The 13,575-nt window shown below is 31.9% G+C and overlaps 2 protein-coding genes across 2 annotated transcripts; both read left to right on the top strand.

Annotated features, from left to right (window-relative positions):
* The first annotated feature begins 3,815 nt into the window (after positions 1-3,815).
* Positions 3,816-5,718, top strand: LOC110706400 (transcription factor bHLH19-like). The gene is made up of 4 exons (XM_021884325.1): positions 3,816-4,095; positions 4,191-4,243; positions 4,468-4,734; positions 4,933-5,718. The coding sequence occupies exons 2-4, from the start codon at positions 4,229-4,231 to the stop codon at positions 5,008-5,010; spliced, it is 360 nt and encodes a 119-aa protein (XP_021740017.1). The 5' UTR covers positions 3,816-4,095; positions 4,191-4,228; the 3' UTR covers positions 5,011-5,718.
* Positions 5,719-8,028: 2,310 nt separating this feature from the next.
* Positions 8,029-11,552, top strand: LOC110706296 (transcription factor bHLH25-like). Its single transcript, XM_021884190.1, has 3 exons — positions 8,029-8,430; positions 8,934-9,281; positions 11,213-11,552. The coding sequence occupies exons 1-3, from the start codon at positions 8,146-8,148 to the stop codon at positions 11,273-11,275; spliced, it is 696 nt and encodes a 231-aa protein (XP_021739882.1). The 5' UTR covers positions 8,029-8,145; the 3' UTR covers positions 11,276-11,552.
* Positions 11,553-13,575: the final 2,023 nt, after the last annotated feature.

The raw sequence follows: 13,575 nt of genomic DNA, 5'->3' as shown, positions 1-13,575 counted from the left end.
TGACTAAATAGATCCAAATAAGTTATTAGGTGATTATAATTTCAGATTATATTAAACAAAGCAACATGCAATGCGTTTATTACAAGTAATTAATTATATATTGACATCCGAAGTAGAAAATTGAGTAGAGATTTGCGCTCTCTTACCATATCTGCTATCTGCTAACCATGCTTCCATAGTTATAGTGGAAGTTGATGTTTCCACTTCGAGTGATAGAGATCTTCAAATAGAGAAAGGAAAAGCAAAGAAAGAGAAAATTGACAATTACAGTGTTTGTACGAGATTGAGACCTAAATCTTCGGAGTTACTTAATTTATAAAGAGGGAAACTGCCAAATCATGTACACTACTTTCTTCTTTTGTTTTGTTTTACTACCTCCGTTACTTTTTAATTACAATAAAGGAATTTTTTATGCGGCGATTTCACTAAATGTCATTGAGCTTTTTGAAAATTTATTAATGTCATCGAGTTTTTCAAAATTCACCAAATGTCATCTATTTTTTTAAAAATTCACCAAATGTTATTACACAACCTATTGCGTCAGTCCGAAATGACCAAATGTTTTGTCAGTCCAGCGGGTTTTTGCTTTATTCCAATTATCGCTCCCATCGAGGTCGTTGTTATTGGCGGTGGTATCGTGCACGGTGAGAAACTTGTTGATTATATTTGTCCATGATTTATGCTTGAATTAGCTTGATAATTGCTTGAGATTCTCGAATATTTTGAGAAATGGTCAAAAAACGATTTGAGGCTTTCTTGTGTGATGTATAGTTGTTGAAATTGATTGTCTTATGTGATTGTATGTTGAATTGTGAGCATTGATAACAAATGCATGTATTTTGGTTGATAAACGAGCATGTTAGCTTATACCGATAAGCTTAGTATGGGACCTTCAATGGCGGTTCTGCAATTGTTGACCTTCAATGGTAGGAAGACAATTATTGTATTTGTTTATTTTAAAAAATAAATATTACTAAATATAAAATATTTATAAATTTATTCATTCATTGTCTAGATGATATCATCTAAAGGCTAGACGATATCATGTATTGTGTCTACAATATTATCTATACGATGGATGATATCTCCTCTATTTTTTTTTATATCCTCTATTGTTTTTATGATACGAGTATACTTTATGAGTTGGATGATATCCTCGATTGTTTTGATGATATCCTCGATTGTTTTGATGATATCTGATGTAAGTTGGATGATATCCTATATAGGTTCTATGATATAAGCTAGATGATATCACCTATTGTGTATATGATATCATCTATAGACGGAATGATATCCTATATTGGCTACATGATATCATTATAATTATGTCTATGATATCCTCTATTGGCTACCTGATATCATTTATGATTGTGTCTATGATATCCTTTATTGGCTGGATGATATCCTCTATTTGATATATGATATCATTTATAATTGTGTCTATGATATTATTTATATGGTAGATGATATCCTCTATTATGTATATAATATCATTTATAATTGTGTCTATGATATCATCTATAGGCTAAACAATATCCTCTATTGGCTATATGATGATATTCACCAACAAACTGTAATATCCTCTATCAAAGATAAATTGTACATATCCTCTATCAAATACTAAATATCCTATAACAAACAATACTTATCCTACAACAAAAGAGTACGTATAATCTATTAATTAACACATATCCTCCAACAAGTTGTACATATCTTCTATCAAGTAATACATATCCTGATCAAATATTGCATATCATATATACACTTGACGCACGGATTATTAATATATACCTTCTCATGTTATTAATGACTAACGGCCGTTAGCTCCATTAGTCATTGAGTTAACTATCATTAGTCATTAGAGTTAATGATGACATATGTCGTGTCATGATTGATTCTTTTTAATTATTTATTTTAATTAATAGCAATAACATTTTTTCTTGATTTGCATGTCAAAAATTATTGTGTTAAGGTTTTGGGGATCATTTTGGTTCATTAAAAGATCAAATTAAGCTCAAAATTGGCAGAAAAATATCATAAATACAACGTTTATCGTGCGTGTCAAGAACATCTCAATTTGCGTGTCGTTTTTTTTAACCATTAAAGTTGTTCGGGTAAGATTTTGGGGGTCATTTGGGATCTTATGGAACCAATTTAAGCTCGGAATCGGTAAAAAATGACGTAAATGCCTCTGCCTCAAGATCGTTATAATTATTTATTTTTTACCATGAAAATTACAAAACAGGGCATTTTTGTGTGTGTGTTTTTTTTTTTTTTTTTTTTTTTGCTAATTCTGAGCTTAAGTTAGAAACATAATATACCAAAATGACCCTCAAAACCTTACTCGAGCAATTTTCAAGATTAGAAAATAACGACACGCAAATTGAGATATTTTTTACATATAACACGGTGCATTTACGTTATTTTTTTTTTTTTTGCCAATTCCGAGCTTAATATGTAAACATAAAAGGTCAAAATGGTCCTCAAAACCTTATCTAGGCAATTTTCATGGTTATGAAATAACGACACGCAAATCAATATATATCTCGACATATAAAACGGGACATTTACGTTTTTTTTTTTCAATTTCGAGCTTAAATTGTATCCATCGGGATTATTCAGTCGATCAGGAGGGTTACTCGATTGGTCAAGAGTTATTTATCAGGGTTATCCGACCGATGTTTTGATGTGTGTCGGCTAGCCACACATCATTGATTTTGTACACTTTCTCTCTTGTTTCATATATATATGTAGTTTGTGATACGTAGTAATGAACAACATGATGAAGATGACACAGCCACCAGCGGCGATGTTAGCAGTACTGCCAATCTTGATATTATACTCTTATATCATTTAACTAATGTTGTTGACTTATACATAAAATTAAATATACACTTCAAAAAAATTAAGGACTATCTATTTTGTAACAATGTGGCTTGTTGCAATGAATCTAGAAGTATAAAAAGACACTGGTATCAGTGATATGACGAGTTGGTGTGTTGGTGAATGTTTGATACCTTTATTTTTATTTTATTTTATTATTGAAAAAATCAGTTCAACAAGGAAATAAAATTTAAAAAAAAAAACAAAATTAGAAAAATAAAGCAAAACTAAAAAAGATTGCCCTTGCGTTGCACGGGGGTTGCAAGAAGAGCCTCGTGAAGTGGTGAGGGGACGCGAGACGACAGCTCTACATGCTAACTCCTTGCTTTGTGATCTGATGACAATTTGACATCATCATTCTCCTAAAACATTATCTAAGTGTGCTCAATCTTAGTTTTCTTCCTTTCAACACTTTCTTTTTCAACTACTCCTTGTAATTTTTATCTGTTATACTTAAATTAATTGAGTTAATCATTTATTATACTACTCGTAGTAAATTATTTTGTTTCTAAAATTTTTTGTAAAATTGTGTTGTTGTTATGAATTAAAATTAAATAATGTATTACAAATATATGATAAAAATATGAGTGGATATAAAATAAATAAGTATCCAATTTGCTTAAGTAAAAACTTTAATATATAATGTAACATGAAGAAAATATTGGAGGAGGCAAGTTTAGGATCTCATCCTTTTGTTCAAAATTAAAATACTTGCCATGCACAACAAACATAACCTTTTATATGTATTTATTTCGCAATATATTGATGTGTTATACGTAAATTTAATAACTTTTAAAAAAACCACCCTTTACAAATTAGAAACCCTCTGTATAGAATATTGATTGAGTATAAACATATCCTTGGCCTCAACCATTTTTGATACTATGTTAGAGGACCAATGAACTAATGCTACTTTTGTAATAATTACATGGAGTCATTTTTTTTTTTTTGAAACAATACGGACTAATTTTTAAACGATAGAATATCTATTTTTTGTTTGTTTACTTATGTTTTATATCGTCGGATAATGTTTTTAAATTTTTGTTAAAAAAAAAGGCAAAAAAAAAAAAAAAAATTCCGATCCCCTTATAAAAAGAAACCAAGCTTCTTGAAAAAAGTGGTCATAATCAAAGATTAACTCTTTTTTTCCTCATCTCTTCTACAAAACATCTATTCATAATTTCGTACGTAGTATTTTTTTAGCTTCCGCAGGTACAACTAATATCTCCTTTTCCTTCGTTGTAAAGTGATTTTCATTTTAATTTTAATATAAAGACTCTTTATTGATCTTCAATCTGGATTTAAAGCTTGCAGAAAAGAGAAAGAGTGAAGACTTGTTAAATAAATGGAAACATGCCGAGTAAGTTTTGTTTGTTTTGCTGGATTGTATAGATTTTAATTTTGCAAGAAAGTTTTTCCTAAATAATTGGAACTTTATAGTCATGTTAATAGTGTATGAAATGTCGTGAAGTTAATGCTTTCCATTATTATAAATACCCCAAAATTTGCAAGATGATATAGTGTGACATTTCTTCTAACTACAATTTTGGTACACTTTTCCTCACATGTTTCATATATATGTAGTTTGTGATACGTAGTAAAGAACAAAATGATGAAGACGACACAGCCACCAGCGGCGATGTTAGCAGTATTGCCAATCTTGATAACATACTTCCAGAAATCGTGTTAAAGGTATACAACGAGAAGATCCTCTTGAACGTGTTTTGTGAGAAAAGGAAAGGAGTTTTGACAACAATACTTAAAGAGGTAGAGAAGTATGATTTGAGTGTTGTTAATTGTAGCATTATTCCCCTTGACAATAAGGCCTTGGACATTACAATCGTTGCACAGGTAATCAATCAAACCTTCTTCCATTAATTCCTTTTGTTACCAAATTTTATTCACTATTAATGCAACAATATACCACTTATAAATAAAGGAAAATATAATCAATCAATCAATGATTTATTAATTGGTTTGAAAAACTAGACTAAACCTAGCTTAGCTATTTTGATTTTGATTTTGATTTATGATTTTGATTTTATGTAGATGGAAAAGGGGTTTAACCAGAAGATGAAAGATCTTATTAAAACTCTTCGCTCGGCTCTCCTTGTGGCTACCCCCTAATTAAACTCTAAGGACCATTAATGGTGGACCAAATAAAGGTTGACGAATCATCGTAGCGCTGTGCAAATTTACTATATAATTTAGTATGCAATGGTTATGTTTAACATCTAACCAATGTAACATAATGGTAATGTTGTTGAGACTTAAAAGTGTTGCTTCAAAAAATAAGCAACACTTTGGAAGTTTAGAGTTGAAACCAATATTTGTGTGCTACATCTGTACTATGTATTAGGGGTGAAAGTTCGGTGTTCGGTTTGTTTTTTGGCCCAAACCGAAACCGAACCACCTTAATTCGGTTTCTTGATTTTAGAAACCACACCGCACCACTTTACTTTAGAAACCGAACCAAACCGAACCATATTTATTTCGGTTTCAGAATAAAAAACCGAACCAAACCGATTTTTTTGGGCCTCTTTTATTTGGGCCAATAATCTGCAAATTGGGCCTCATTAATCAACACACTAAGTCACTATTCTCACTAACACAGCAAGCAGTGCAAATTAACATATATAACAGCAAACAAATTTAGTCCAATTCATACAAAGTACAAAGTCTACAAACCAATCCAAATCATACAAACTTAAGTTTTCAGTTTAAATAACAAACTAACAAAGTATCAAATCAAACCAATCAATCCATACAAACTCAAATTAAACAAGTTTTAACAGAACTACTTAAGTTAAACATAACATGATCAAGATTCAACAACATTACAGCCAGCAGAACAGCAGAACAATAGCAGCAGCCAGCAGAATAGATCGATCCAGCAGGCAGCAAAGCAGTAGCAACAGAACAGCAGAACAGTAGCAACAGAACAGCAGAACAGTAGCAGCAGCCAGCAGAACAGCAACACAGTAGGCCAGTAGCAGCAGATCAACACAGCAGTGGCAGCAGATCAACACAGCAGTAGCAGCACAGAGCAATCACTCAAGTATTTCGACCACTTCATCAATTTTAGCATCACCAATTGCCATATTCTTCACAAATTAAAATGTAGCAAGTAAAATCGCAAGTTAAAATCGCAAATTACAATCGCAATTCACAATTGAACATGCAGTAGCAACGATTAGTATTTAGTACTTTAGTAGGAGAAGACAGGAGAGAGCAAGTAAGTAGAGCAACGATTAAAATCGCAAATTGAATTCGCAAATTGCATATTTCATACCTTAATTAGTAGGAGAAGACAGGAGAGAGAGAAGCAGGTGGACCGTTGACGGTGGTCGCCTGGTGCCCTGGTGTACTGGACGGTGGTCGGAGACTCAGAGGAGACAGTCAGACAGGATAGAGGACGAAAGAGTGGAGAAAGGCTGAGAGGATTAGAGGAATTAGGGTTTTTTTTATTTTTTCATTATATACCTAGGGTATTTAGTTTTGGGCCAGGCAGGGGTTTTGTAGGATTGGGCTTATAATTCAGTTTGGTTCGATTTTGTTCGGTTTTTCAATTTCCCGAACCGAAACCGAACCGAAAACCGAAATTTTTTTATTTTTGACACCGAAACCGAACCACCCTCCCAAAAAACCGAACCACATTCCTTATTCGGTTCGGTTTTTCGATTCGGTTCGGTTTTACACCGATTCACTTTCACCCCTACTATGTATGTCCTTGTGTAACACTTTTGAAAGTCAATTATAAACTTTTACACAATTTAATTTTTATTCATCTTATTTAACGCATTTGAATTAATAATACCCTTAATAGCAAATTTAAAGCGTTTCTGGTCACATTTTATGTACAACTTTTATACCTATAACAAGTGGGAACATGGTGTTATAACTTGCAAGGTTATGTTTGTTCATGACATAACAGTTGATCAATCATAATAGCATCGTTTCTATATGTTGCATTCACTTGCATATCCGCTGCCTAGCCCACGATAAAACCAGTCCAGCCCGTTATTGTCAGGGTTGGGGGAATACAAGCTAAGGTCTAGGCCCGATAAATCCTTCTGCCTATTTAAAGGCCCATTTGAGCCCAATTTTGACCTGTGGGCTAACACATCAAGCATGATCCATGGACCAAAAGCTCAGTATAGCACGGCTCAACCCTTGCATTTTGTTTATAAATTCTAGACGAAATTGTGAAAAAGGACCTTTTACATGGTCAACCTTTTGAAAAAAGACCTTTTAAGTGAAAATTTGTGAAAAATGACCTTTTAAGATGTATTTTTTTGTATGGGGTACTTGGGTGAGGTTGCGAGGTAGTCAATGCCAAAGCTCCGGCGTTAACTATCACATATTAGTCACGCGACTTATATAAAAAAAAAAAAATTCTCCAAATTTCCCTCCTTTCCCGGATACGAAAAGGTTAGGTCGAGAAATTTTGGGAAATTTATAGTTTTTTCTTTTGTAAAAAAGACACGTGACTAATACATGATAGTCAACCTCGAAGCTTCGACGTTGACCACCATGCAAGCTCACCCAAGTACCCTATACAAACAAAATACGACTTAAAAGGTCATTTTTCACAAGTTTTTACTTAAAAGATCCCTTTTTAAAAAGTTGACCACTTAAAATGCCCTTTTTCACAATTTTCTCTAAATTCTATTATTCACGTGATCTTGTTATATTCGTCATTATTTATATTTTCAAAGTATCAACTTTTCATTTTTTAATTTATTGGTAATTAATGATATTAATACTATCTCCGTTATGTTATGTGCAACTTTGCAATATTTTATATCTCACAAATAGTGCCGCAAAGTTTCTAAGTATATGGTTATTAAGTACATTCGTTACCACTAACCAAGTGAACTTTTTGTATATATTTACGAGTAGTTGCGTGAGACCAATTACAGCTTTACAACTCACGTTATCAAAATACATACAGAACCGGATGATCTTATTGTATAATCGTCATTGATTCGATCTAATAATGACACCGATATTAGTATCTTATGCTCACGCTATTCATGCCATCTTTTGTTTATTGGTTTAATTCAGTACAAAAAAAATCAATTATTAAAGCGATGCTAATAATGCGGATTCCTTAATTATCAATTATAAGTACCAAAGTTAGAAAGGTACATTTTTCAATTCATTGATTACTAAATTGGTAAGATTTTCAACAATTTACTCCGTATTAGCTATAAATGGTTCATTCTGTTCTGTAATAATCTCAGTCAATTTTAAGGATAAATGGAGTCCTTTCAATACAGCCCGACTCCGTCTTCAGAGAGCTTATCTTGTTGCACGACTGATGATCAAGACTTTGGCGGAATCGGTGTCGACGGAACTCTGGATCGTGGTGGCTTTGAGGCCCCTAAGGTGAACAAAGGTCGTGGGTGTAACAACAGGACTGGATCCATGGCTTTAAACTTTAGTTTGTTGAGTCAATACCATGCTATTACGAAACGACGTAGAAGAGACAAACTTAACCAAAGATTCATTGCTCTCGCGAAAGTCATTCCTTGCTTTGATAAGGTAACTAATTTTAATTTATTTTACTTCAATTCATAGTTGTAACTTGTAAGTTTGTAACACCTAGTTCACTGTTTGATCCAGTACTTCCTCCGTCCCAAAATAACAAATATGTTGTAAGATAGGTATTAATATAATGTTTTTGAATATATTGTAACTTTTATTATAATTTTATAACAATAAGGTCAAACTATTGCATTGACATGTATATATACAAAGATTAATGATGTCAGTTATTCTGAAACAGAGTGAGTATAATAATAATATTGTCAACTAATAACAACAAATTGAAAGAGTGAATAGCCTTACTTTTGGTAAAATGACTCTTCAATCTCTTTTTGATGTATAAAGTACGAGGAAGTCCCAAAAGGGAGCTAATGAAATAATTTGAAGATGTACTACTAACCCAAGTTAATGCCTTAATGGTCTAAGAATATGAGTAGTACGTATATGATCATAAATATGAATGATCCCAATTAATTAAAATGACACATTTTTGGTTCTAGATGGATAAAACATCTGTGCTTGAAGAAGCAATCAAGTACGTGAAACAGCTCGAAGAACGTGTTAAAGACCTTGAAGAGCAAGCAAAGCCGCGAATGGTTGAATCAGCAATGCTAGTGAAGAGGACACGTGAAACCGTGGATTTGGAGTCCAAGAAAATTGCATTTCCAGAAATAGAAGCTAAAGTAAGCAACAAGGATGTTTTGGTTAGAATTTATTGTAAGAAACAATATGGATTACTACTACTAGAAAGGATATTGAAAGAAATGGACAAGGTTCACTTGTCTATTAATGGTACCGGCCTTCTTTCTTTTGGGAATCATGACTTGGATATCACTATAACCGCCAAGGTAACTATTTTCAATCATAATTTTTTGTCTCGGTTTTATTTACTCGATCTACTTCATAACATAATATTTTCGTCTCTCTATTATGCACTATATATCTCTAGAATTATTACTAGGTGCACATAAAAGCATTTGTTGCATATTTTCCCCAACCACTCCTCCCTCAGTCCCTCACCCTCTTTATTGGAAATTATTAAAGACCAAAAGTGATTGGGCGTCCAAAAATTTACCCTTTAAGCTTTGAGGCACCTATTTGACTATTGTTAAGTACATCATGATGATGTATCTTAAAATTTCCAATTACTTTTTTGATTCAAAACAACTTGCAATATCAAACATAATACACACGTCAATGCATGAGTTTATTTCTAGTAAACATATATAATAAAAGTCGGTAAAAATTATAAAATTGTTAATATCATGAAACTTGAAAGGCCCAACTATCTCAAATACGCCTTTGGTTCTTTGGCCGGGGAGGAACCCATGCCTAAGATGATGCGGTCCTTGAATCTTTCATGGCTGAGAGTTAGCAAGCAACCTTTGCCTCTTGGCAAGAGGATAGGCAAACAATGCAATAGCTTCAATTAGATCAAAGCCCAAAATAGCATAATTTTGCCATTGCCAGAATACCCATGATTTTATAAGAAGTACTTACAAACATATTAAAAACAGGATGTTTTGTGTGCGACAGAATACAACATGTATTTGTTGGCTTGTAAAACAACAAAGTAACACTTATAACATTGATCGAGTAACCCCTGTAATACTGATCGAGCAATCCCTGTAAAACTAACAAAATAATCCCCGTAATATCTGGTAACACCGTGTGGCTGCCACATATAAGAATATATGTAAAAAAAACTACCGAGTAGTAATTATATATAATAAATTAGTAAAATAATTATAGTTATGCATAATTAATAAAAACAGTCAAATCATATATGTTCATAACAAAACAAAGGGAATAATACTTAAAAACCACCATCATTATGATATTAGTTAATCACTCTCTTCAGTGATATACCGACATAAATTGTTACATTTTCGCCAGCAAATACTCCGAACTAATGTTGGATCACATGCAGTTTCACAAGTTACAATTAAAATAATAATTGGAGTTCTTATCTTATACAAACACCTCGTAGGTTGATATATTCTATGATTATCCTCCCAATCAAAACTGACCCATCAAATTAAAGGTTCATATATGGATGGTCACATCGTGTATCGGGTTACTTGATTAGGGGTTACTCGACCGATTGAAAGTTACTCAATCAGTCAATGGTTACTCAGCTCAGCCCCTCGAACAGATATTATTTGATCAATGTTTAGGTACGTGTCAATCGGTCACAAAATATAACTGTGTAGTTGGCCACACAAAAAACATGCTATAGAATTTTTAGTGATAAAAGTAACGTGAAATAATAATTGGCAATTAACTAGGTAATTAGTTAAACAAGATATTACATTCAAAATTAACTTTGATTATTTTTTTAATGGTGTATGGGGTAAAGTAAATTGTATGAAATGGGCGATTATGTTTGAATATATATTAAGCTTTTGGTTGATTTAATCTTTTAACATGATTATGGGTGAGGTTAAGAAATATGTTATATACTCTATCAGTTTTAAGAATATGTTATATATTGTATCAAAAACTATAAGAGACATATGCTCCTTATTTATTCTTGTTTTGGACTCTAAATTTTACACAATACAAAATGACAAAATGTAGATATTATACAATTATAGCAAATATTTCTCAATTATTTTTCGCAGCCCAAAAAAAAAAAAAAAAATGTAAACAATTTTGGACATATTCTAAATTGCAATACATAAGATTTGTATCGTTATTTCGATGTATATATAGTTGACTTTTACTACTTGGTTCGATCAATTTGTGATTCGTGGGAGTTATTATATATTGTATGCAGATGAATGAAAACTTTGGAATCACAGCAAAGGAGCTTGTGCAAAAACTAAGGATGGTCCTCTAAGCTAGCCTGCATCTTACGAATTGAAGTACTACATAGGCCTCTAGCAAAATTAAATGGATGAATCCTTTCACGTGCTTACAGTGTGTTTGGATTGAAGGAAGTATAGAAAAAGAAAGAGAAGGGAAAAGGAGAGTTGAGGTATCCTTCATTTGGATAATAAATGAGGAAAGAAGGAAATTAGAGGGAAGAGAAATAAAGAGATTAAATTGTAGAAAATTGATCCCTTCAAAAGGAAAACTCACCATTCTTCCCTCCCCTCCCTTTCTCTCCCCCCCCCCACCCCTCTTTTCCTTCCCCTTTCTTTATCCAAACATACCGTTAATTTTTTTGACAGATTCGTGCTTAATTTGAAATTTAATCTGTGGAGGCGGATGCACCATGCTTGGTGCATCCGGTTTTCTTTTTAAAAAAGGCGCAATGAACATTTAATTGTTTAGTAAAGAACATATAGGTGTTTAGTAAAGAACATATAGTTGTTTAATAAAGAATATATAGCTTTTTATAAAGAACATCTAGTTTTATATGTTTTTTTTTTTTGTAAATCTAAAGAACATTTGTAATATTAGTAAAGAACATGATAATATTAAAGAACATTATTCATATAATAAATGTACATTTGGTATAAATGACCATGTATGCATATAAAAAAGTACATTTTATTGTATTATAATGTACATTGTATTGTATTCTAATGAACATATATGTTATAATAATGGTTACATGTTTAATGTACATTGTATTATTTGCATCATGTAAGTATATGAAAAAAGAACATTTTACTGTATTTTAATGTACATTGCATTATTTGGATCTACAACTTTTTTTAAAATTGTCTATTTGCTTGCTTTTTTCTTCAAAAACGGATTAATCGGAAGATTTTCTTCAAGAACTTCATTTTATTTATCATTGCAACTACAAAATAACATCAAAATCGCAATTAATTCCCAATAAAATCAAATATTACAATTTTCAATCAAATTTATAAAAAACAAACACTCAAACTCAAAATAAACAAGTATGAATGTCAAATAAACAAGTATGAATGTCGAATTTGGTCTTACCTTTCATTTTTATTTGTCATCTTGAACAATTTTGGACTCATAATTTCAAATTTCTTGAAATTTTTCTTGAGGTTTGAGGAATTTAAATGGGTTTGAATTTTGTTTGGAGAGAGAAAGTGAACTTTTGTTAAAAAAAATATTGAAATGATTTGTAATTAATGTATGGTAAAAAAATTAATTATTGTACTATTTATTTATTTCATTATACAAAAAAAAATAATTATATTATTATACAAAAATAATATACAAAATTGTTGCACAAAAATCTGATGTACATTATAAATGAACACTGTGTTCTTTTATGTATATGTCCATGAACATTATAAATGAACACTATGTTCTTTTATATGCCCATGTACATTAGTATATACCTGCATGTTCATTCCGCCTTTTTGTACTTTGGAGCGGATGCATCATGCGGATAGTGCGTCTGCCTCCACGAACCAAGCTTTATGCTTAATTTATATGGAGTATTTTTTTTAAGTGGAATATTTAATTTTGTACGTTTTATACAACCTCCGCTAAATATTATAATGTATGGTCGGTGCACCCGGAAAGAACATTAGGTATATTTAAAAGAACATAGGCGAAAAAAAGAACATTATAGATATTTATAAAGAACATGAGCATAATATGTTCTTTAAATTTGATTATTATGTTCTTTGAGTTTGAAATATATGTTCTTTATATTATACAATATGTTCTTTAATGTATGTACATTTGAAAAAAAAATAAAAATTCACCCGAGTAACTAGAAAAAAGAACATGTTCTTTACTGTATTATCATGTTCTTTTTGTAAAGCCTTTATGTTCTTTGGCTAGAGGTGATCAAAGTTAGACTGACCCGACTTGATTTTGGACGGGTTTTGCCCCCAAATCGGGTCGGACCTAGCCCGTAAATTTAAATTTTTGGGCGAGTTTGGGATTGCGTTTTTATGCATTTTAGTTGATTTTTTTTACTCAACCCGAAAAGCCTGCACGGCCGAACCATTTTGGGCAGGTTTGGGCACAAAAACTTCAGCCCAAAACTTGGCCTGACTCGAGAAGTGAGCTGATTTTTTAACCTTGCCCCGGTCCGCCCAATGATCACCTATATCTTTGTCAAACACGAACATGTTCTTTTTTGTCAAATATAATGTTCTTTTTCAAACACGTTTAACTACCCAAGTAACCATGAAAAATAACATGTTCTTTTTGTACAGACTTTATGTTCTTTGTAATGTCACGTTCTTGTCAAAC

This window comes from Chenopodium quinoa, unplaced genomic scaffold (assembly GCF_001683475.1).
Source record: "Chenopodium quinoa cultivar QQ74 unplaced genomic scaffold, ASM168347v1, whole genome shotgun sequence".
Taxonomy (NCBI): domain Eukaryota; kingdom Viridiplantae; phylum Streptophyta; class Magnoliopsida; order Caryophyllales; family Amaranthaceae; genus Chenopodium; species Chenopodium quinoa.
The sequence above is the reverse complement of the archived record's forward strand: the minus strand, read 5'-3'. Positions and strand labels throughout refer to the sequence as shown.